Raw genomic sequence first — 23,928 nt, forward strand, 5'->3', positions numbered from 1 at the left:
TGCTCAACGCGCGAACATATTAGTAGAAGCGTTTTACTAGCCGGGCAGTGCCCCCTTCGTAGTATACTTATACTTCCATCTCACGATGGACGACGACGATATACAAAGACGATAGACCACGACGACAGACGACGACGATAGACGATGACGATAGATTACGGTGATAATAGTGACAACAACAGCATGTATAGGATGTTTGATCGTTTTAAAACAAGGGGTTCTGTGCGTTGGACACTGCCCGGATAGCAAAGCTCTAACAGAGCATCTGTGGCCTATAATTTATACTAATCTCTATGAGACTATCAACAGTGGATTCACTTCTTGCTTGTGGACGATTCATTTGCTTGGTCCGTTCTAGTGACTACCTCGGTGCACCGAGGAATATTCACGGGTTTCAGATGATCAGCCAAAAGGCATCCGGTGCCCACGTCTAATAGCAAAGGTCACTAGGATATGTGTAGGTAGATGTCCAACCAATGGGCTGCTTATGATTAGAGGTACTCAATAGTCTAGGATGTTTGCATCATATGCCCTCCAACTCTCGGAGTCATCCCAAAGTCCCAAAAGTCATCCCGAAGTCCCCAAACCCTCGGTTGATGACGTAGTTGATGCATGCTCCAAACCACGATCACAGATATGAATCAATATTGTAAGCAAGTCAAAAGGGATCAGTGGATCACGGCGAGATCAATTAGGACAGGTGAATGTGTTGTCTATCATTCGACCCACCTCTCCGCATAATTATTGGCAGCTGAATAGCATCAATGTAGCCGATCTCTGGTCGTCTCTACTTTCGACCTGATAAGAGTTTTTTATAAACAGCCAAAATAAATCCAAACAGAACCTGATCCGCGGTCACTCCGCTCACACTAGTGCTGACGCCGCTCGGCACTCGATGGATATGTCAGTCTCCAGCTTCCGAATCACTTAAGTAATGCTGATAAATCTTCACCCAGTGATTTTAATATAACTTATATCCTATGATATTGCATTCATGTTGTCACTTACGTGCCATCTTGGTTATTCTTGTGGTCGTATCTGCACCTACTCCAGCCACTTCGGTCTGAATCATCATCATGGCGCTGAATCCATCACACTTGTCATCCGACAGCAGCCCGGTGATCGTCGCGGGGCATGAATTTGTGCCACCTGTTACGAGCTATTCAAAGGCGACTGAATACAAGCTTTCAGGCTCAACCCCCTCAGCATACGAACGCGACAGGCTCATAAGACGATGTGTAGGACGAGAGGTCCACGTAGTAAATTTGATGAGCTTGATGCCTGCGTGGCCAAAGGAAATTCACTCCCAGGATGTTTTGGACGAGATTAATGGAGAGCTTGACCAGTGGCTGAAGAGGCAAGTTGAATTTATCCCCTCCCCCTCCTCCAATCCAGGCTGGTCAACCTCGCCGCCTGCCTGGGGCCTACAAAGGGTGGTTCAATAACATGTACACGAGCAGCGTGAATATTCCCGGAAAAAAGAAACTTAAACATCGGACGAAGGGTAATTACACAATCATGGCAAGCGTGTTCTACTCGAGATGCAAGAAGGAGAAGTTATTGACGTTGACAAAATACGAGTACTGGGTAATTCATATCGCCGAGTCCATTTGTTCTGATCTTTGTTCTGTCGAATTCAAGAACATGAGCTAAAGAAATAATGCCCTCAGATATTCTGGTTTGACGACGAGATAGACACAGGTGGCGAACTCACCACCGATGCGGCCGGGACACGCCACATTTGTGATTTGACACTCCAATGTGTCGAACACTGCCTCCACCCTGATCCTGCGAAAGCATGCTTCACCCCGCCAGTTGACTCTCCAGGGACTGTAGCAGTACTTTACGAAGTGCTCACAGCCATGAGACAGGAAATGGGCCCAATGTCGATCGAGCGAATGCGGAGGGAGCTGCACGAATACATCGAAGGTGTAGCCCGCCAGCAAGCAGTGAGGCAGGACGAGCACTTGCCCGATCCTTGGTATCATTTTGAAATTAGGATCGCCGACATTGGTGTCTATCCTTCCATTACTCAAACCGAGTTCGCGATGGATTTCGAGCTGCCAGACTCCACCAGATACCATGAAGCAATGAAGACAATTGCGACAGAGTGTACGAAATTGTCCATTTTGATTAATGAAATCCTGAGTGTACAAAAGGAATTTGTAAGTCTGACCCTTCAGGCGTTTCCATCTTGTTTACGCAGGCTATCTGACTGCAACGCAGCATGTCGGTCAACTTGAGAACATGGTCCTCCTCTTCATGAACACGGAAAACATTTCGGTTCATGAGTCTGTCCATAGAATTATAAGTCTCATTAGGAAGCATTACGCAGCGTGTGAGGATGCTGTGGCCAGTCTTCCCTGGACCGATGATGAGGTGGACAATGAGCATATACGTGAATATATCAGAGGTTGTCGCCGGCTAGCAACTGGTACCGGGCATTGGGCATACTTGTGTACACGGTACTTCGACGAGACGCAGCTGGATGAGAAGTGGGGTCTGGTCTTGAATTTTGAAGCGCCTGGTAGCGCAACCTAGCAGGCGGTCTTCAAAACTTCTCAGGATACTGGTACTTAGTGGAAAAAGGGAGTCTCAGGGATGACAGGCTGTTACGGACCACATTTGTCGGACCTTCCTATCCCAGTTTGTAACTGGTGACCGTCAGGAAGTCAACTTCAAAGAGATACACGCACTTCAACTAATGAACCTCAAGTCTTTATGGAAAACTTCAAGGAGAACATCGTTGAAATGACTACCTATCGTCCAAAAAAAAAAGAAAAAGAATGATACTATCTATCTTAAGATACATGTCTGAACATACTGCGCCGCAATAAAAGAACCCGAATATCATCGCTCTTGTGTTCTTTAATTTAGTCTTGTACGCATCCAACATGGTCGGGATGTCAGTCGAGGTCGAACAAATCTCGAAAAGAGGCTTACAATCAGTCGTCAAGCAGATTGGTAGAAACAATATTGAAAAGCACATGAGTAATCACTCGGCGAGGGAAACTTGAGAGGGCTTCAATAGCTTACCAAAACGAAACCAAAACGAACAATTATTCAATTATTTCCAGATACGTGTAAGGCAGAGAAGGAGCGATGTTTATGAATCTTTCTCTTCAGTTTTAGTGAAAGAGAATCATCTAGGCCGACTAGGTCGTAGCTAACGCAACTAGACAGCTTCACGATATTCAGCAGCAAGAGTCTGAGCATGGATCATCCCAGACTACACTTAAAGTTCATCGCGGCTTTCGGTATTTAGGAGATTCCGTATTGCTACACTGGTTGCCGTATTATGGCTCGTGCGGAAGCAGCGAATGACGCGGGATTACTTCGCGGTCCCCTTTCCCCGCAACTGTGCATCGGCACGTTCAGCCTCCACATCTGCTTGAGAAGAACTATTAACTGCAGTACATACTTCAGGGAAACATATCGATAAGTCAGAAACTCCTCACTTACAGCGCTTCAACGCACCAGCTGATGCTTCGCAAAGGTTTTCAACATGAGCCAAGTAAACCAATCCAAACATCCCGGGGATGACATCATCCCGGATGCCCCCATGATGTTCAACGAGTACCGCACCATGCAGGCTCCAGCTGAAGAAATATTTCCCTGGGTCGTTCAGCTCGGCAAGTCGCGCGGCGGATGGTACCTCCCGAAGCGATGGGAACGAGTTCTACCAAAATCCTGGGCTGGGGCTCGTACAATCAAACCTGAATTCCAAGAGTTAAAAATCGGCGACAGAGTCCCCGACTACGGCCTGAGTAAAGATGATTCGTTTAATGTTGTCAGCATCAATCCTCCCCGTTCGCTGGTCTACACGAGCATTCGCTATGGTACGAGGATCACGTGGGCGATTCTTCTCCATGAGTCCAACATCGAAGGCACAGATGGATCCAGGGTGGAAACCACGGTACATCTCCGGCTCCGTGCCGGCATCACCTCTAAGGGGGCCGTGAAACGAATGATCATTTGGGCCGCGGGCAAATTCGATCATGCGACAACAGTGCCGATGCTAGCTGGGCTGGCGGAGCGAGTTGAGAAAGATCATGCAAACTAGGGACTAGTGAAAATTCGATTATCCACATGTATTGCATCACAAAACTATAGTATTAAAACAAGAAAATAAGGGCTGTTTGACAAGAGTTAGCGCATAACATCCTTTTCAGTTGACATCTAGTACCAATCAATGTTTGTCATGGGCGTGCAAGCGACGAGACGAAAGGTTCCGTAGATATTGCGATTGCGTGTTGCAACCGGTTCCATCATGCATTCCCCGCTCAATTGTTCGTCGAGACCGTTTAGCACGTGCGTCTGCTGTTTCAGACGATCCAGTAGAACATCGTTGATCACACCCATTGTGCAGTTCAGTCTTTACACGATCTTTGTTCAACATTGTGACTTCAAATTAATCCTACCGCCAACATGACACTGACAACCTGTCTTTCTCATCACTCTATACACATTCAGCCCCATATCTAATATTCTCGAACCCCAGCATGTGTGGGTAGCAAGTTTGCCAAGCCTCCACATGGCTTAGGATAACTTAGAATCAGGAGACAATGGCTTCCATCCCAAATCATCCCCATAACATCCAGTGTTAATCCATGGGTTGATTGGACAGATCCTAAGCAAGATTCACTGTCAAATAATCTTGCTGAGTCAGTCTCTCAGCTATTTAAGCGCCTTGGCTTTTCCAATGTCAATCGCTGCGACATGCCGGGGTTCTTTTCGGCAACGGGGGGTGAGTTCAGCTCTGACCACGTGGGAAACACGCGTATTCGTAGTCCCCGCTTCGATAACAACTCGTAGGCCGCCGGGTATGAAGATCACTGCACACGAGAACACAGCAACAAGCTTTCTGGGTCTCAAGTAGCCTGCATCAACCCTGCAACGGAAACACGGACAGACTCGACAGCTGCGTAGACTTTCAGGGTCAACCCGCACAAAGGCTTCGTTCGCTGTAACTACCGTACGGATAGGGCAGACGATATTGTGTGCAAGTGGGGTAACGTAGAGTTTAATTCATCTGAAGCTCTTGAATTCTCGTCCGAGCGGCGGTTATAACTTCTATGTCAGTCTCTACAAAGAAAGTCGAAGGACTAGGGATATCCTTCTCACCAACACTAACGTGATAGTGTCGGGGGCAGCACCTGCAGTATCAACATCAATTGAACTTGTTTTCGGCAACCATGTTGCTCCTCGTGAGAAATAAGGTTCCAAACTTTATGCCTACGATGTCGCGCTTTGGCATTTTTCGCGATCAAAGAATGCTCGAAATTCTAGCGGGCTCATTTCGGGTTCTTCTTAGCTACCTGAGTCAAGCAAACAATAAGTCTATTGAGTTTGACTGCGTGGGCAGACAGGCTTCCAGGTCGTCTCGGGCCGGGGCTAGGTGCGCCGGATGCAGCCAAGTCTCTGCCGAAGCCCCTGCCGAAGCCGCTTTCCAGCATTGTTGGTTTCGCCTGTCTGTCTTAGTTCCAGCCTAAGCACGCCGCGAACATTCAAAAAGCCACATTCATTTTAAAAAGTTCACGGCGCCACTTTTTTTTTTTTTTTCTTGCCTCGGCATGTAGGCTTTGCTTCGTGTTTCCAAGCTGCTGAATCGTCAGGGGTTGCGAATTGCTTTCGCCTTCGTCGTTGCAGCATCAGACTGCTAGGTCGATATGACGCGAACTATCCTAAACATCCTGGCAGGGTTGGCTTGTCAGACCACGATGGCCTCCGCGATGGTGTTGAGCGCGGTGCCATCAAATGCAACATCACTACCGACCACAGCCGACCCGGCTGGCGTTGCATCGCAGCAGATGTCCAGCATACTTTCACCCTGCGCGGTATGTTCCACCCACTATCAATGCAAGTCCATTTGGAAGGAAGGTTGCTGAGGCAGTGCTATGCAGATGAACTGCACAACAGCAGAGCTAGCGAAGTCCACCTGTCAACCCACCGATTTCGTCTGTATATGTACGAATCAACAACTCAATGATGGGATAGCTGGATGTTTGATGCAGAATTGCACTGTTGTTGAATCATTACGTGAGTTCGATCATTTCTTCGTACCATGGCACCTCTTAGATGCGTCACTAACGTGATCCATACACAAATAGAAGCTCAAAACTACTCCAAATCTTCGTGCGGAGCGCCTTTCAATCGCAATGTGGATCAGCCTCCAATTACGTGGACTATCTTCACGCTCTCATTCATAGCGGTTTCAAGCCGCTTTATATCCAAGATCCCTTCTTTGAATCCAGCTTTTCCTTTTGGGTGGGACGACTGGGCAATTCTAGTGTCTATGGTTCGCTCATCAACGCGGCAGGTTGTGTTCGCACAAGCTAATGCCTTTCCATAGATCGTACTAGTAGCTTCTGACATTGGATCTCAAGTGCGTAAGTACACATTCCCAACCAGATATTTAGCCTGTCCTCACCGAAAGCAGTCGTAAGCCTGGGCTTCGGTCAAGATATCTGGACAGTTGCGCCAGATAACATCACCCAAATACTGCTTGTGAGTAAAGTTTGCTTCAATACTGGATGCCTTTTTGACTGTGTGTTCAGATCTTCTTCGCCGAAGAACTGTTTTACTCCTTTGTGGTAGCAGTTACAAAACTTTCAGTGATCATCTTTTACTTGAGATTATTTCAGGAGAGCTGGTTCCGAAAAGCCTGTTATGGCCTGCTTGGTATCACAACAATGTATGGGATTGGTCAAATCCTCGCAATCATTTTCGTCTGTAGTCCAGTCTCATACAACTGGACACGGTGGGATGGGCAACATGCAGGGCAGGTATGAACTTTGTCACCATTCATTATCCCTTTTTCCTGACTCCAAAACCGCCGCTCACACCTCAGACAGTGTGGTAAAGTCAACATCATGACTTTCGTGAATGGAGGGACCAACATCACCATTGACCTCGTCCTCGTCATTCTACCAGTGACACAATTGTAAGTTGTGTCGGAGCTTCTTAACGCCTTTCAAGGTGCCTGACATGATGCTTTAGCATTACCGTGTCGTGGACAATCTGGAAAAAGATTGGCGTGAGCCTCATCTTCTTGGTCGGATTGTTGTAAGTATTGCCCCACGTTGAAGCGATTCCTCAGTACCTGGCTCACATTCCTCTTCAGTGTCACCGTATCAAGTTGCATAAGACTGGCAACAGTTACAAAATTTGCGGACACACAGAATCCAACATGTGAGTAGCATCGTCCACCAGAACGTGATGATGAGTGGCTCTAATATGTCGAAAGTCGACTTCAAAGCTCTCTCAATCTGGTCGCTCGTTGAGATGCACGCGAGTGTCATATGTGCCTGCATGCCGGGTATGACGGCTTTTGTCCGACGCGTCAAGCCAAGACTGGGATGTCACGCGGAGCACACGCCCGAACAGATAAGGAACAAGCCTAGAACAGGGCGTTCCGTTGCGCGCCAGATACGAGAGACGTTTAGCCGTATCACGGCAGCAGCCAGAGAGGTGGGCAACAACTCGACGTGGAACGGCTCTAAAAAGACTACAACAAGCACGATGACCGGAACTCAACTGAGCACAATTGATCGAGACGCACCCGAGTATCGTGACTATGTCGTCTACGCTCCGTATGCGGAACAAGGAGACAAGGCACTCCCGCAAACTAGTATACGTGGTGATAGAGCAAGTTGAGGACGCAATACAAAGTATCATGAAGGACGCTGTTGATGATTCACTGGAATATTCCAGTTCTTGACGATTGCAATGCTTCTATAATCGTATCACTCCTATTGAATGATCTGACACCAAACCTCAAACACTTGTTTGCCTGCCCGCATTGGGGAATGACATCTGCGCCGCACGAGACAGGCGCGCTGAGTGACCAGTGATGTTCGGGTCCTCGCCTAGGAAGTTGCTTGGGAACCCAACATCAAATGGCTTGACGCTCTCCAAGTAGGCAATCTGCTCGTCGGTGAGCTTGATCTTGAGAGCCTCAATGTTCTGCTTCAAGTGCTCAACCTTCCTGCCGCCCACAATTGGGAACACATTTGGTGCCTTGCTACGAACGTAAGCCAGCGCAATAGCCGTCACGCTCTCGGTTCCGTGCTCGCTCGCTACCTTGGCCAAAGCCTCGCTGATCTTGATCTCCAACTCTGTTTGCTCGCCGGTGCTGACGAATGATCTCAGGCCCTCGCCATTCTTCTTACGCTCCTCGATCGCCTTCTTGGTCTGGAACTTGCCCGAGCCCAAGACATCCCATGGGCACAAGGCCATGCCAAACATCCTAGCCATTGGCAGAATATCCCGCTCAAAGTCCCGGTGCATCACGCTCCAACGACCCTGGTACACACTAAAAGGCGTCTTTCCATGGTCGATGGCATATGTGTTGGCTGCGCTGACGACCCAGGCAGGGGTGTCGGAGATACCGAGATAGAGCACCTTGCCCTGCTCAACCAGAATATGCAGGGAATCCATAATCTCCTTGATGGAAGTCGTGTAATCCCACCAGTGCACATACAAAATATCGATGAAATCGGTTTGGAGCTTCTTCAAAGACGCCTCAACGCTGAGATGCAGGCTGCGACGGTGGTTGCCCATGAAGTTTGCCGTGTTCCCCTTGCCGTACAGATGGCTCCTGAAGTCGGAAGTGTATTTGGTAGCGATAATCATGCGGTCACGGTTCTTTCTCTCAGCCATCCAGTCGCCGATCCAGGTTTCCGACTGCTCATCCTGGTAGTTGTTTGCAGTATCGATGAAGTTGCCGCCTGCTTCATAGTATGCGTCCAGAAGCTTGAAAGACTGCTCCTTGTTCATCGCGCCCATTGCCTCCGCCCAGGCTTCACCAATTGACATGGCGCCGAGAGCCAGGGGTGAGACGCGAAGCCCGGCGTTGGAAGAAAGAACCCGCATTCTGCCCAGCTCGGTGGCCGGCTCGGGAGCAGATGCGAGGAAGTTCGACATGGTGACGGTTGTGATCTGTGCAATTGGTTGAGTTGGTTGCTTCGTCGGTAGTTGTTTTCTTGAATAGACTGGTGTTGCTTTCCAATGATTCCGGTGTTGCGATAGCTCTTAACTGTTTTATAATGATGTCCAGTGAGGGGTTCCGGCTGTAGACGGTCTAGCTTGGTGACATGGTTGACTAATGCGCGGAATTACCTGCCGGATTTTAGCAGCATTCCGCGGTTGGGTCACAAAGATGAAGCGACCATTGAAGCCGTCATGCAGCCCAGGTGCGGGGATCATTCGAGATAATGACGTAGCGTGTATGTTGATCGGTTTCGGTACGACAATGTAACATGAGAAACAGAGTTTCAAGGGGATCCATCGGGCCCTCCAGTCACACACGAAATCGGGGATAACGATCAGTAGCATAGCCCGGCATTCTTCTTCGCCGAATAAATCCTTCGGTCTTACTACCGATCGGTAGGGGCCGTGCGGGGCCCGGAGACGGCCGGAGTTTGCGGGGCTAAGTCCGGGGTGACTGTGTCAGCCTTCGGCTCCGTGGAGAGACGCGAAAAAGAGATAAAGCGCCATATTCTGCAAGTTGTTGGCTATTATGACTGTACTGACTTAACTGCTGGCTACGCTCTGGCCTTTCAGCCTCTTGCAACGAGCGCTATGATCCTGAAGTGACCGAACAGCTGAAGTCACCAAGACCTGTTTGGCGATGCAAACGACACCGGAAGGGGTGCGTGGATTGAGAAAGAATGGGTTAAAGAAGTAGCGTCTATGAGACAAGAGTCGAATCTTGTAGGAAATCATCCCAGTCCAATCCTACTATTTGTCCCACGCCAAATAAGTTACTTCCTGCTGGCCTTGAGCTGTTTGACGATCTTGTTGATATGGATGATAGCATCCCGTGCTCCATCCCAAGTGCTCCGTTTCCCTGTTTCAAAGTACCTGAACGCATGTGCTGTCTCGACGCCATGATTGATCAGATAACACATGTAAGGGTCCTTGAACCAGCTTACCCAGGCCCGCCATCCCCAGCCCAGATTCTCCATGCCAGTTCCGGCGGCTTTATGAAGGAAACCCTGGAACTCCCATTGTTTAACTGCAGAAATGTCGGTTCTGGGCTCCTTGAACCAGCGACCTGCTACCCACTGGTGATGTTTGTCAATTGCGCGGTCCATCTCAGCTCTTGGGGGGATCATATCCGAGCTGACACCCCGCCAAACATTACTGATGGCCATAGACGTTACATCTGAGAAGGAGAATCCGTTGTTTTTGCCAAAGGCAGAGTAGGCGAGAACAGCAATACTATCCCAATGAGCTGGCGGAAAAATGTTCATGTAGAGGCGCTGCAGGGGTGGGCCGCCGTAAGCGTTGCCCGCGAGGTCGGTCTTGGGTTTGCTCGTCTCCAAAAAGGGAATCGGATCAAAGTCAGCCTTGTATCCGGTGCAGAGGATGACTGAATCGACATCATCTAGAATAGTGCCGTCCTGAAACTCGATTGACTTCGGGCCGGTGAACCTCTTGATGCCATGCATAGATGTGACCTTTCCCTCTCGGAGAAGCTCTAGAACAGTATCCATGCACCCTGCAAGATGCAAGCTGAGTGGCGCAACATCGTCGAGTAGTCGGAAAGATGGGTCAATCTTTCCGTACTGTCTCATCAGAAGGCCAGTTGCAAGTTGAGCAAGCTTATTGGTGAGATTTGGGAACTTGCTTTGAATGAACAACGACACCTGTCTACGCCAGCGCGTAACGAGGAGGTCGGTTGGAAGATTGTTTCGCCATCTGCTTATGATCCAGGCGCCCGCTCGATGTGAAAGAAAGACCTGGTCGGTTTGGTCCACAATGACCGAAAGGACATCGCTCAGAGTGGCGCTGAGCCCTACAAGGACAACCTTTTGTCCCTTGAAATCAGATGGTCTAGACGTCTCATGTAAGTAAAGAGCCTAAGTGGAAGATCCTGTGTATGAGGAGGAGACCAACATACTTGCGAAACTGCTGCGAGTGTATGATAGTGCCTTCAAACTTGGCTTGGCCCTCGTAAATTGGCATCTTCTTCTTTGTCTGATACCCATGACAGAAGACAACTTTGTCAAACTCTTTCGTTTCAGGCGCACCGGATCTAACCATCTCCACTTGCCATTTCGACCCATCTTTGCTACGCACGACCTGATCAACTCGTGCATTGAAGACGATGTGTTTATACAGGTCAAAATTCTCGGCGTACGACTCCATGTATTCCTCAAACTGTCCTTGCGATAAGAACGGGGGATATTCTGCCCCAGTATTAGCTTTGAAAAGGAACGAACAAGTTGGTACCTACTGTCTGGCATAGGAAAGTCTGTGAACCCGCACGTGTACTTGCTGATATTTGCGGTTGTCGCTAGAATCTTGGGTCAGATAAAAACTGGCGATTGACCCCTGTTGAGAGACTCACTTGGAAGAGCTGTCGTCATGCTCTTGTCGTCGGTGTATGACCACAAACCTCCCACCCGACTCCTTCGTTCGAATAATGTCGCGTTGAACCCATCTTCACGCAAAGTCTTGAGCATCGAAATGCCAGTCGAACCTAAGGTCCAGCATCAGCAGACGAGCTAATGGGAGTCCGGAGTTGGTGTCTCAATCCTCACCAGCGCCGATGACGGCTACTGTCGGTGGGTCTCCTTGGATCTTGTCCATCACAGCTTTGAAGAATGTCGCGAACGGTGGAAGTTGAAGGAAACCTCGAAGGCTGATGAAGCAATTGCCATAAAGCTTGTTTCTAATGAGACATGCATGACAGCGTCGAAATGTACGGAAAAGGTGAGATTTTAAGACAAGGAAATTGCGGGCGCGCGTTCGTCAGCACTAGCGACAGCAGCCACCGCGTGAAGTGGCTGCAAGCGCGGTGCATCGGAGGAATCCTTCGCGGACGAGGAAACTCCTACTTGCCATACTACCCTTCCGGATAACAATCATCCTCGGAATCTGACATTGCGAAGAAGAAACTCCAATCAGATCGTCCTTCCGAGGTTTCGTGCGTGAGACGCAGGATTGGGAGTAGGGGTAGAAATGACAGCAACATGCCGCTAGCGAGACGCGTCGATGAAATGATTGCATTTTGTGAAGAATTCTTTTGTGAATTTTTGTATGACTAAAGGGAACATGAGGACCCTTTTTTCCTCCACCCCAACCCAGGCTAGTCTCCTTGACCACCACATCGTGACTTAGCAAGGGCTACGTCGATTAGGTAGGGGGTGTATATGAGATTCATCTTGGAGGGCTTTAAATTTGGGCTATGGTGTGATGGGGGGCCGCTTCTGCTTGGCCAGGCGGCTCAAAAATCCCCTTCATATACCCTATGGGTTAGCCATAGAGGTTACGCTGTGACCCTCCACATGTTTCCCCGTCAGAGTCATACGGCAGTCAACAAGGTGCGCCTCCAGGCGGCAAACTGCGAAGAAGAAAACTTAGAAGGGAAGAAAGATGAAATGATTGATCGACACCACCAAAGGTCTTTTGGAGTGCGCCACAAGCTACGGCACAGCAAACCGGGCCGACAAAATAATTTGCTTCGCAAGTTACCATCAATGGGACTTTGGCTGGAGCATGAAGCTATGTATTTTCTTACCGTCTGACAGCAGCCATATTTCTGCCATTCGGTACACTGTTTCACCCTCATACACTCGCCGTACGGTAATTACCAGGCCACTAACCAACAAATTCCCACGCTTACGTCGGGCTTTGTTCTTCACTTACTCATCCATAGAGCATCTAGGTGCAACTCGGCTCGCATTGCGGCCATTTTAATAAACGACAGGGGTATCTATGATAGTCCAACTTTACAATGATTTTACAACTCCTGCTCCTTGTCGAGGGCCGTCTTGACGGCCTCGCCCCTGACAGTAGCCTCCGGGGTGTATCCCTTGAACTGGCGCGCGGGAACACCCTTCATGAACATCTCGTCCAGTTCCTCATAAGTCCTTCCGGCAGTCTCGGGCAGGTTGAACCACAGGTGTACCAATGAGATGACAGACAAGCCTCCGAAGATGAAGGCCAGCTTGGCGCCCAAGTTGAGCTTGTCGGGGTTGAAGAGGTAGGGGAGAACAAAGTTCCACATGGTCTCGAGTGCCTTTTGGCACGCCAGACCAATCGCGATGGTCTTGATACGCAGACGAGAGGTGGACACCTCAGCAAGGACCGTGTAGGCGGTAGCACCGATGGTAACGTTGTACCACCAGCAGTAGAGGAGGATAAGAGCGACAGTGCCCTTGTTTGTGGCAAGACTTCCGGGAAGAGCGAGGCCACCGGTGACCAGCAGGATGACGGTCAGGACGGCGAGGCCATTGACAGTAAGGCTGCGGCGTCCCATTCTGTCGACCAAGTACCATGACATGACGTTACCAATCAGAGAAATGACTTGCTGGACAATCTGGAGCTTGAAGCTGTCGGCAGTGCTGTATCCAGCGAGTTGCATGTAGTACTGATACGTTATTAGTCTCGCTGCCTTCCTAGGATTATGAAATAGAGACTTACAGTGCTGTAGGAGGCGGCGAAGGTGATGCCTGACAGACTCTGGATGCAGAGAGGAGAGATGGAGATGATGGTGCGTCGGAGGTTGGACTTTCGGAAGCACTCCAGGTAGCTGGCGCCAGCGGTTTCACTCGTGATCTGGTCCAACGTCTGGTTGATGACCGCAAGACGAACTCTTCCCTCATCACCTGTGTGTCCCAGCTGTGCCAGACACTTCAAGGCCTTATCCTGCTTTCCCTTGATGGCAAGGTACCAGGGACTCTCGGGCATGAACCAGATACCGGCGGCGGCGATGGCGGCAAATCCGTATTGTCCGCAAAAGACGGCGCGGTAGGCCCAGCGGCTGTTGAGGGTTCCGGTCTCGTTGATGATGACGGCGACGATGAGGGGTCCGAGGGTATACGAGAGACCTGTGAGACAGGTGAAGAGACCTCGCAGGGCGAGAGGAGTGATCTACATTGGGTCAGTCAGAATTTGTTTATGCCACGTGGATCGCACTACAGAGAGTGTTCCTCGACGACTCACCTCTCCAATGTATGTGACCGTGACGGAACCAAGAGCACCGATAGCGAAACCGTTGATGAATTTTCCGCCAAAGAAGACCTCGTTGGTTGTTGCGACAAACTCGAGAGTGATTCCGACGAATGAGAAACCCAGGGCAATCATAATGACAGTCTTTCGGCCAAGCCAATCAGCAAGGTTACCGCTTCCCAAAGCACCAATAACAGCGCTACAGGAGTTGATTGTTAGTACACTGATCCTTCAAACTTGTAACCATTCCCAATAATCACTTACGATGCAACGGGGGCACCGTTGAATGCAGACTGCCACTTCGTGTCGAGAACATAGTCGCCGTCGTAGAAGTGTCCAAAGTCTTTCCTGAACTCGGGGATAGACAGAATGCTACCTCCGGCCTGGTTCTCGAAACTCAAGACGAGCACACACCAGACGGCGTAGACACACCAGAACGACGCCTTGGGATATTTCCTCAGAGACTCCCACTTGCCAAGCTCATGCTCTTCCGCATTACCCAAGTTGGCCAGTTGGGCCCGAGTCTCGTTGGGATGCTCGAGGTGGTCGGTGTTGTTCTTCTCCGTATCGCCGCCCATTGTGAAAATTTTGTCGGGTTGCGAAATCAAAACAATTCCCAGGATGTTGGCAGTTGCGTGGGATTGGTTGGCAGGCTTCGATTCGGTTGCTTGCAAGATAAAAAGACTAAAGCCAACAAACGCCAAGATGCGGGCAAAACAACATGTTGCACTATCAAGGGCGTTGACAAGTCTTTATAAAAAGATATCCCCACGACTCGAACTTACGATGCCATCCGATGGCCCACGCCGACATCATGGAATGGTCACCCTATTCTGGAACCTCTCGGGAAGGATGACGGTGGATCTGGGGAGGTTTCCAGCAGACAGCATGATCTGGGGATGGACCTGCGGGGCCCCGATCAAAAGTCGGAGCATGGAGAGTGGTGGGTTGTGGACAGGACGAGTCAGGGGAGTCAGGCCAATATCCACCCTTTGGCCGCTGAAGTGCCTCTGGTTTCCCCATGCAGGAATTGTAACCCCCGCACGAGAACCGGTTCCTGGGCTCAGGGGAATTTTGGAGAAATTTGTTGTGCCTCGTGCGTTGCACAAACACACGAACCCGGCTATTTCCGGCTCGCGAGCGTTGGGGGCTTCTCTCCACGACTTGACGGGCGTTTTCCAGCCATGTGGATTCGTTTCGGGGGCCTTTTCCGACTTTGGCTAGACTTCTCACAACAAAGCGGATTCTTTGTCGACAGTCGGTCAAGTCCAGACTGCGCCGTTCGGCGGCGTAAGCACGAGTTACCGATCAGTGATCACGCACTATCGCGGTGGCCGTTGTCCGATGTTGGCCCGTGTTCCGTGCCGTCTTTCGCGTGGGAAGAAACAGAGAGTGGTTAGGATTTCCGTATCCGGCATCTCTAAACGCCGCATAACATTGGATGTTTTTAATCGTTCGCCCTGCCCGTCTCCAAGTTTAAGCATTCATCTGATCTAATTGATGCTTGAAGTTGATCGAAATGATCAGGTCACGACACGAGATTTCATCGCGGTAACAGGGGCTTTCAAAATAGACTGCAACACTCAACTAAGACAAGTTGATGAGTGCGGAACGAAAACCGCTCACAACTAGTCGCAGACACTCAAGACGCGTCAGTGAAGCTATTCCAATCCAACTCCTTCTTTCGAAATGACGCAACCCCGGACCGAGGCCTCGGGAAATGATCCTGGACGTTTGTCCCCACACGAGTCGCGTGGGCGCTTGACAACCCCCAAACCGGACAAGCCCAGGTCCAGAAGCCATCGGCATGCGGGGTTGACACCCTGGAGAATATTTAGCAGCACCGGAATCCGGCCGAGGCCACCACACGATGATTCGGGCCTGAAGACCACAGGCGAAGGTATCCAAACAAGGAAATCGTTAGCATCCCACTTTCAAAGACACGTCGTGAGCACAATCTCGTCATACAAAGGGACGCATTGCTTGCAAGCTGCAGGGCCTCGCTCAAGGACAGGAAAACAATCGCATCATTCCAGATCATCAGGTGCCGGTTGAGAGAAACCCTTGTCGACGAAGTTGGACTGTCTAGTAACCTCATCTTCGTGGCTTCATTCTCCTCCCCTCACGTCACTCCTGCAGGCTGCACGATAGTCTGCAGACAACCCGACAAGATGGCGCAAACCACCAGACTTCAGACCTTCCCCAACAAGCCCAGAGTGTTTGTCCTCACAGACATTTCCAACGAGCCCGACGACGCGGAGTCCCTCGTCCGCTACCTCCTCTACTCCAACCAGTTCCAAACCGAAGGTCTCGTCGCGGTTTCTTCGACATGGATGAAGAACAAGGTCTGTCCCCAGGACATTCGCAAGATCCTCGACGCCTACGCCGGCGCAGTCGACAACCTTAACAAGCACACGCATCCCGACTACCCGTATCCCTCAGCGGACAGTCTCCGAGCCCTGGTCAAGTCGGGCCCACCGGTACGCAAACAACCCCCTACGCGATGAACCCCTTTTCGGCCAGAGAGGAAGATAGCTCCCATTTCGGTTTTCGGGATCTCGCTAATTCGTTTACGGACAGGTCTATGGTATGGCTGGCGTAGGTACGGATAAGCCTTTGACCGACGGTGCCCAACTCCTTCTCGAAAGAATTGAGGCTGCTTCAGAAGACCCCTTGTGGGTGCTCGTCTGGGGTGGTACCAATGTCCTCGCCCAGGTCCTCCTGACCATCCGCGACAAGCACTACCCCGAAGAGGCGGCTAAGCTGCGCGCCAAGTTGAGAGTATACACCATCTCAGACCAAGACGATACCTCAGCGTGGATCCGCATCCAGTTCCCCGACATCTTCTATATCTCATCCATCCACGGCTGGAACCAGTACGGTCTTGCCGCCTGGACTGGTATCTCTGGCGACAAGTACTACGGCTTTGACCAGGGCGGTCCCGACTTCTCCAAGGTCTCGAAGCAGTGGATCAAGGAGAACATTCAGATTGGCCCCCTGGGATCTGCCTACCCGGATTATCTCTTCATCCCTGAGGGTGACACTCCTACCTTCCTGTACCTGATCCAGAACGGTCTCGGCGACCGCGAGCACCCTGAATACGGATCATGGGGCGGTCGCTACGACCTGACGGACGCTAGCGACGCTGGCCAAAGAGGCAAGCACTACAGTGATATGTCGGATTCAGTTGTGGGCGCAGACGGCAAGACCTACCGTTCCAACCAAGCCACAATTTGGCGCTGGCGTGATACCTACCAGAACGACTTCGCTGCTCGTATGCAATGGTCGCTCAACCCCGATGTGGCATCAACAAACCACCACCCCATCGTGGTCGTCAATGGAAAGGGAGGATTGGAGCCTTTGTACTTTGAAGCCGAGGCCGATAGCAGCATCGAGCTCGACGCTTCAGAGACGTACGACCCTGATGGAGACAACCTGACCTTCAAGTGGTGGCAGTACCGCGAGCCCAGCGCGTCTCAATGGCTTGTTCAGTTCGAGGTTGCGCATCTCGGTATCGAGAAGCTCGATGCGGAGGGCAAGAAGATTAAGGTCACTGTCCCACCGCCTGAGAAGTCCTGTTTGGAGTTGATCAGCCAGAAGCCCAAGGCTAAGGGCCAGCTGCTGCACTTGATCTTGGAAGTCACAGATAGCGGCTCCCCGGCTTTAACGAGCTACCGTCGCGTGCTGATTCAGGCTACGAACAAGGATCTGAGAGGAGGCAAGGACCTCAAGGATGGAGAAGGCCATGACGCTATTGGTGATGCTATGAAGGACTTTACTGGCTGAAATGAGTTATGAGATATGAATTCAAAGAAACGTTGAAACACTTATTGCGAATATCCTGCGTGTTGCCTCATGCATTCCAAGTTTGAGTTTATGACGGCTGGTTGGGCTCGCGTGTGAGATAGGGCTTCCACTCCCTTGAGTATGCCGCGTGAGAGGGCGTGCCCGATGCCCTCACGAACCTCTACTGCATCAATAGCCGAAGAAGTCTAACAGGGGACAAATCAATGAGAGGGTATCAGTCGTAAATGCTAGTGTCTCTGCGCTTGGCGAGTTTCTGTAGGAATTCAAGGCCGGCTCTCTCAATACGCCATGTCTTACCCATTTCCTTTACATACCTTAGGGAGTGCTCACATTAGAAACTATATCAGTCATGGTTGGTTCTCACCCTAGAGTGCCTTTGCACAGCAATCACGTACATACCTGATAACGAAAAGCGACCAGAACACCATGCGATAGGCCCCAGAGGATCTACCTAGGTAGCCTGTCCGTTTACTGCAAACTAAGGGGTGACAGCCACAGGGGAAAAAGTCTTGGAAGTCCCCTGGTGGCCGCATACCGCAGGGTTTCCCGCAGTGGATCCGATATATGGATCTTAGGGTTCTGAACTTTCACACAACCAGCAGGTCGGTTAGCTCAGTTGGTTAGAGCGTGGTACTAATACGACATCCGTCGTGTTGAGTAATGCCAAGGCCGGGAGTTCAAGCCTCCCACTGATCACATTCTTTTGCTCCGAAGCATTGCGCTTCTGTGAAAGTTGACTTTTTGCTGCATTTTAGAAATTTTGAGCGTAGCTGTGGATCCAGCTCCGATATCCGCCGGGAGATGCGGGGCGTGTGGGGCTACAGCCGGGATCGGCAGATCCGTTCTTCGCCGATGGACCGTTTGTCAGGCCGAAGAGTCGCCGTGGCGGTTTGAAGAAAGGAATAGGAGTGCCATCTCTGTTGACAAGCTCAAGTTAGTCTCCGCGTATCAGATTACCGGCGCCGAGGATGGCCTATTTGGGCGCAATTGTCATCTCCATCAACACTCTTCGGCGCCGAAGGCATTGCTCAGCAAGAATCCTTCCATCAGAAGAAGCACGGAAGTTCGTCCCAACGAATCCGGTTTCCGGACGCACGAGCCGAATGCTGCTCAAGCCGGACGACATAAAAATGCTCACACATTCCTGAGACGACTTGTCATCGCATTCGCCACGGCGAGAGGAGAGACAGCTCTAGGGCGATTGGTAAGCCCCCGCAGAAATCCGCCCAGCCCACGGCCAGCGATTGTTGATCCCACAGCAGCTTTAGCGAGAGGACTAGGCATGCACAATGCTGTCATAGGACCCTAGATTGAATGCAGATTCCGAAGCTTATTTTTCCGCCTTCGGGGAGCTTCATCATTCCTCATAAAAAGCATTCGAGCTCTCGTATGATCGGTGTGGGCCACGATCTTCATCTTCTGCGCAGCTTAAGCCCGGCTCTCTCCCAGTTTCCCTTCTTTTCACGCATCCTCGACAGTTCCATCTTCAGTGAGCCGAAGAACGAATCAAAACATGGAGATCGAAATCCCGGCAATTCACCCGGCGGTCGCCGTCAGGGCTCCCCGCGAGCCACTCATTCTCATCGATGCACCGACGTATCCACCCGATGCCGGCGAAGTCATTGTGAAGGTTGAATGGACTTCTTCGACACCTTATCATCTGCACCAGGCCGACGGAGGATTATTGATCGACATGTTCCCCCGCATTCTTGGCGACACCTTCGCAGGTACGGTGCTTATGGTTGGCCCCGGCCCGCATCATGTCGATCTCGAGGTCGGCGACAAAGTTCTGGGATACTCATTCCGCGACGTCAAGGATGGCAAAGAGAAGGCTGCACAGACGCTCATCACTGTACCGACATATTTGCTCGGCAAGATGCCGCAAGGCTTGACCATGCAAGAGGCTGTCACTGTTCCCGACAACATTGTCACCGTTTTCCAGGCCGCCGTCATGGATCTCGGCCTGCCGCTACCGTGGCCTATTCCCGAAGGGTGGACCCCTCCGGAGGCCGACGCGCCGATTTTGCTTTGGGGCGGGGCCGGGTCCGTGGGAATGTACTCCATCGAAGTCTTCCGGCATTGGGGATACAAGAACCTCGTCGTTGTCTCGAGCAAGAAGCATCACGAGTATTTGAAGTCACTTGGCGCCACCGTCTGTTTCGATTACCGAGACAAGCACGTTGTCGATGAAATCCGAGAGTACCTTGGACCGCAAGGTGTGCCGTACGTGATCGACTGCATTGGGCACTTGACAGGATCATTACGGCACATTACAAAACTGGCGGACAAGGGCACCAAAGTCGCCGTGATGCTGCCGGTGGTCATCAGCGATCCGACAGAAATCCAAGCACCCGTCTATCAGATGACAGAGCCAGCCGAAGGACAGTGGAAGGAGGGAGTCATTGTGAAGGGCGTTCGAACGCATTTTTACCTCAAGGTGAGATACATGCATTCCGATTGTGACGAATATTTTCATCCTAACATCGACCAGAACCAACTCTTCAAAGACAAGATGCAGTGCGAGATCATTCCGACGTTACTCGAGCAGAAGGTCGTGCGGCCGAACCCCCAGAGGATAGTGGAAGGCGAGACACTGCTGGAAAGAGCACAGGATGCGATTGTGTTATTGAGAAACAAGGCAGTCAGTGGTGAGAGACTGGTTTGGCGAGTATCTGAAGATGATGCGGTAGTTTAAGCGTTGAAAGCCATCCTCGCCCGCATTTTCGCGGTCCAAAAGTTTTTAATGTCATGAGTTATTTTGGCATTTACCGAGGCCAGCATTCTAAATGGCTCTCTCTACCTTCAAAATGCCCCGTAAACATGGCCAAGAAAGTCTCTGAAACCTATCTGGAAGCTCGTGAGTGATCATGAACAGTGGTTTTTGCTCTATGCTCCGTCGGAGGCGCGACAGAACTGGCACGGGATTCAGAAAAAGCCGAATTGCGGTTCTGCAAATATTTTCAGGCACTGCTCGCGTGCGTCCACTGTAAATTGAGACACGGAATTCCGCGCTAGAATGATCGCTTCGCTAGTCCTTGTGGTTCCAGGCGTGGGACAATCGCTCAGTGGAGTTGCATTTCCGGCTCCGCTCCGCATCCCATCCGGCTCAATCATTCCTCCGACCGCAACGAACTATTCCCCTAGTAGGACTTGCTCAGGGAGATCAACTGCGTATAACTTCATGGGCATTCATCTCATTCTAACTTGTATTCCAGCTTCCCGTGTATACCACTATGGCCTCATCAATGTTAGCGATCACGGCGCCAAGCTACACCGACCCTTCGGGATACCAACTCTCCACACTACCCCTACCACTTATCTCCGACCCTACGGAGGTACTATTTCGGGTTCACGCAGCGAGTATCAACCCAGTCGATGTGAAGAAAGCGGCTGGTATTTTCAAGCTTGCGGTAAAGGAGAGGTTCGTGAAGCGCTCCTTGACTCCCATCGTTATGCGCATTAGCTGATCTGACTGAGCATAGCTTTCCATACCAGATTGGATATGATTGCGCTGGGGTCGTAACGCAAGTCGGCAAAGATGTGAAAGGTATCAAAGTTGACGACGAGGTATTTTCTCGTTTACCAGAAGCAAATCGAGGTAAACATTTGGGTGAGCATGGAGGACTTGGATCCTGGTTATAACGCATTATTTCACAGGGGCGTGGAGCGAATATGCCAAGTGCCCGGAACAATATGTCGCAATGAAGCCTAAGAACGTTTCATTTGAGGATGCTGCATCGTTGCCGTTGACCGGCATGACAGCGTTGCAGACATTATGTCGATATCAGGGTTCGCTTGCGGGCAAAACGGTATTCGTTCCCGCGGGCTGTAAGTTTTGTCTATTGATACTCAACCTAAGAAAGTCACTGACAGGTTCACAGTGAGTGGAACAGGAGCTTATGCTTGCCAGCTGGCGAAGAAATTTTTCAATGCCGCCAAGGTGATCACCACCGTCTCGACTTCAAAGGTTGACCAAGTGCCCAAGCTGTTGGGAGAGGGCACAGTCGACCAAGGTGCGTATTTCATGACAAGCCTTCTTGCGGTTTCCTGGCTAATAGCAAGCATCTAGTGATTGATTATACCAAGGAGGATCCGACAAAGGTGATTCCACGCGCATCAGTGGACTTCATCTTGGACACGACGGGTGAAGCCATGTCTTTTCTTCATCTCATGGTTTTGTCAACCAGCCTTATCGTCTCCATCTCAACGCAGCCATCTGGTACCCAACTTCAGCAGTCGAGCGTGATGAGACGACCTGATAATCCACGACTTCCGTGGTTCGGGCGCTTGTTCTTAGATTTTTTCGACACGTATCGTAGGACACGGGCTCGAAGATGGGACGTGGCGTACGAGTATTTGTTCCTTGACCCCAACGCGAAGGATCTCAAGACACTGGCCGGGCTTGCGGAGGAGGGAAAGATTACGCCGGTAGTTGGATGCACGGTGAATCTCAAAGATATTGACGAAATCAAGGCTGCATGTGGGACAGTATACAACGGGAAAGGAGGGGTAGGCAAGACAGTGATTAGGGTTGGGTAGGAGACGCTAGACAAAGTGAAAGAACGATGTAGTACTTCATGTACTACTGCATCAACGGGCTTCAGTTATGCTGCATCTTTGGGGGCAAATGAGTGAGCGGAGAAGTAAGTTTTCTATCTTACTCCACATATAGGTAGATGGTCGGGGTCGTACAGGTATGGTCGGGGCGCCCCCATTGTATTGACAGAAACTCGAAGTCACTATCAAGGTGATATATTAACTAGGGTCTCGACAAGAGGAGAATTGTGCATTTATAAAGCTCATTCTTTTATCATTTTGCAAAGCTTTGATGTGGATTTCCGGAGCAAACAGAATTCAATACACCGGTCTTTTATCATGCATCCAACGATATTCCATTTGTATCCTAAACTCCCCTATGATATTCGGTATATGATATGGAAAGAGTATTACCACCAGCCCCAAGATTGGAGAGCGACTTTCGAGCCTTATCCCGAATTATGGTTTGCGTGGAGTCACTACCGCTGGTCAGACAATCAGTGTCCGGCTGAAAACAGCGACGATATCATTTGCAGAGAGGCGGAAATCGTGCGAAACATAGTCCAGCCGGTGTTCAAATTCCGACGATGGCGCACTTCTGTTGCATGTGTCAGCCACGACCATTTCCGAGTAAACTGGAATACAGACTGTGTCTGGCTCAAGCCTCGATCCAACTATCGTGGAATTGCCTTCGCTTGCAACGGCGCGCTGAGGGCGTCGCTTGATTCTCAACCCACTTGGCTAAACAACGTACAAACCCTGGTGCTTCAGGCTCCTTTTATCGGCAGTACCAAGAACCAAACCCTGCCGCATTACCTGCTTTGGGGTATCCGTTCCTACCTCACTAGCTTGAGAAAGGTTGTATGGGCAGTCAGAAGTGGAACTTTTCACGGGTATATTCAAGAGCTGTGGGGTTACTTCCTGTTGAGATGGATGATCCGTCAACACCCACGATGGAAACATGTAAAATGCCAACTACTGGATGCCAATCCACCAAGACATCTGCATCATGGCGAAAAGAAGCGCGTGAATGGAGTGAGTATATTGTGGAAGCTAAGCAATTAGACCTTCACGCCTCTGGAGTATCAGAGGTCAGCGAAATGAAGGTGCTGAGCAAAGCTTCAGAAATTCGTTTGGCGATGTCCTACGGGAATGCGGGAATAAGGATGGTCGTCGATCCCTTTTTTACTAGTGTACCTGGAAGTTGCGTCTTGTCTTTCGTTTTGAATGGAATCCCCATCGCGCTTTCTTGACTTATTATTATTGACCGCGTTGCCTTAAGAGCACAATTTTGAAATAGACTGGGGACCGTTGCGGATATTAGACTTGATTTGAATTACAATTTTTGGAATTCAGCGAAGGTATCTAACGTTTGCTATACCGTTATGGTTCAGTACTGGCAACATATTATATATATGGACTGTTGACGGAACCACGATTAAACTTTGTCTGTCCTCATCAAGCGCCCGACCAATTATGACTCGCTCGATGCGAGACTTTGTATCCAGTAGGGTACATATGAAGCACGTACAGAAGCTCCCAAGGTGACAGAACAATGTTCAGAGCAGTGACTCACACAGAATAGTCCCTATAAAACAAAGGACATCCCATTCGGAAAGAGGC

General features: G+C 50.4%; 8 protein-coding genes across 8 annotated transcripts; 5 read left to right on the plus strand and 3 right to left on the minus strand.

Annotated features, from left to right (window-relative positions):
• Window positions 1-1,862: 1,862 nt before the first annotated feature.
• BOT2-4 (Presilphiperfolan-8-beta-ol synthase) lies at window positions 1,863-2,541 on the plus strand (the record flags this gene model as incomplete). The annotated part of the gene is made up of 2 exons (XM_032022152.2): window positions 1,863-2,165; window positions 2,227-2,541. The coding sequence occupies 2 exons, from the start codon at window positions 1,863-1,865 to the stop codon at window positions 2,539-2,541; spliced, it is 618 nt and encodes a 205-aa protein (XP_031880860.2).
• Window positions 2,542-3,505: 964 nt separating this feature from the next.
• CGGC5_v015220 (uncharacterized protein) lies at window positions 3,506-4,063 on the plus strand (the record flags this gene model as incomplete). Its single annotated transcript, XM_032022153.1, has 1 exon — window positions 3,506-4,063. One exon carries the CDS (start codon window positions 3,506-3,508, stop codon window positions 4,061-4,063), a length of 558 nt encoding a protein of 185 aa, XP_031880859.1.
• Window positions 4,064-5,720: 1,657 nt separating this feature from the next.
• CGGC5_v015221 (Satratoxin biosynthesis SC1 cluster protein 4) lies at window positions 5,721-7,656 on the plus strand (the record flags this gene model as incomplete). The annotated part of the gene is made up of 10 exons (XM_066153221.1): window positions 5,721-5,837; window positions 5,904-6,039; window positions 6,111-6,298; window positions 6,353-6,389; window positions 6,440-6,507; window positions 6,558-6,785; window positions 6,855-6,943; window positions 7,000-7,065; window positions 7,124-7,191; window positions 7,247-7,656. 10 exons carry the CDS (start codon window positions 5,721-5,723, stop codon window positions 7,654-7,656), a joined length of 1,407 nt encoding a protein of 468 aa, XP_066007365.1.
• Window positions 7,657-7,776: 120 nt separating this feature from the next.
• CGGC5_v015222 (putative aryl-alcohol dehydrogenase AAD14) lies at window positions 7,777-8,925 on the minus strand (the record flags this gene model as incomplete). The annotated part of the gene is made up of 1 exon (XM_032022155.1): window positions 7,777-8,925. One exon carries the CDS (start codon window positions 8,923-8,925, stop codon window positions 7,777-7,779), a length of 1,149 nt encoding a protein of 382 aa, XP_031880947.1.
• Window positions 8,926-9,764: 839 nt separating this feature from the next.
• On the minus strand, window positions 9,765-11,598 carry aurF-0 (Monooxygenase aurF; the record flags this gene model as incomplete). Its single annotated transcript, XM_032022156.1, has 5 exons — window positions 9,765-10,839; window positions 10,907-11,195; window positions 11,243-11,302; window positions 11,357-11,488; window positions 11,550-11,598. 5 exons carry the CDS (start codon window positions 11,596-11,598, stop codon window positions 9,765-9,767), a joined length of 1,605 nt encoding a protein of 534 aa, XP_031880948.1.
• A 1,153-nt stretch (window positions 11,599-12,751) lies between these two features.
• Window positions 12,752-14,540, minus strand: CGGC5_v015224 (General alpha-glucoside permease; the record flags this gene model as incomplete). Its single annotated transcript, XM_032022157.1, has 4 exons — window positions 12,752-13,381; window positions 13,435-13,884; window positions 13,957-14,161; window positions 14,227-14,540. The coding sequence occupies 4 exons, from the start codon at window positions 14,538-14,540 to the stop codon at window positions 12,752-12,754; spliced, it is 1,599 nt and encodes a 532-aa protein (XP_031880945.1).
• A 1,593-nt stretch (window positions 14,541-16,133) lies between these two features.
• On the plus strand, window positions 16,134-17,748 carry CGGC5_v015225 (uncharacterized protein; the record flags this gene model as incomplete). Its single annotated transcript, XM_032022158.1, has 2 exons — window positions 16,134-16,442; window positions 16,543-17,748. 2 exons carry the CDS (start codon window positions 16,134-16,136, stop codon window positions 17,746-17,748), a joined length of 1,515 nt encoding a protein of 504 aa, XP_031880946.1.
• Window positions 17,749-19,282: 1,534 nt separating this feature from the next.
• Window positions 19,283-22,308, plus strand: CGGC5_v015226 (Reticulon-4-interacting protein 1; the record flags this gene model as incomplete). Its single annotated transcript, XM_032022159.1, has 7 exons — window positions 19,283-20,206; window positions 20,261-20,410; window positions 20,985-21,190; window positions 21,252-21,367; window positions 21,427-21,597; window positions 21,651-21,782; window positions 21,839-22,308. 7 exons carry the CDS (start codon window positions 19,283-19,285, stop codon window positions 22,306-22,308), a joined length of 2,169 nt encoding a protein of 722 aa, XP_031880951.1.
• Window positions 22,309-23,928: the final 1,620 nt, after the last annotated feature.

Source organism: Colletotrichum fructicola, assembly GCF_000319635.2.
Source record: "Colletotrichum fructicola Nara gc5 chromosome Unknown KSG_Nara_v1_contig09, whole genome shotgun sequence".
NCBI lineage: Eukaryota > Fungi > Ascomycota > Sordariomycetes > Glomerellales > Glomerellaceae > Colletotrichum > Colletotrichum fructicola.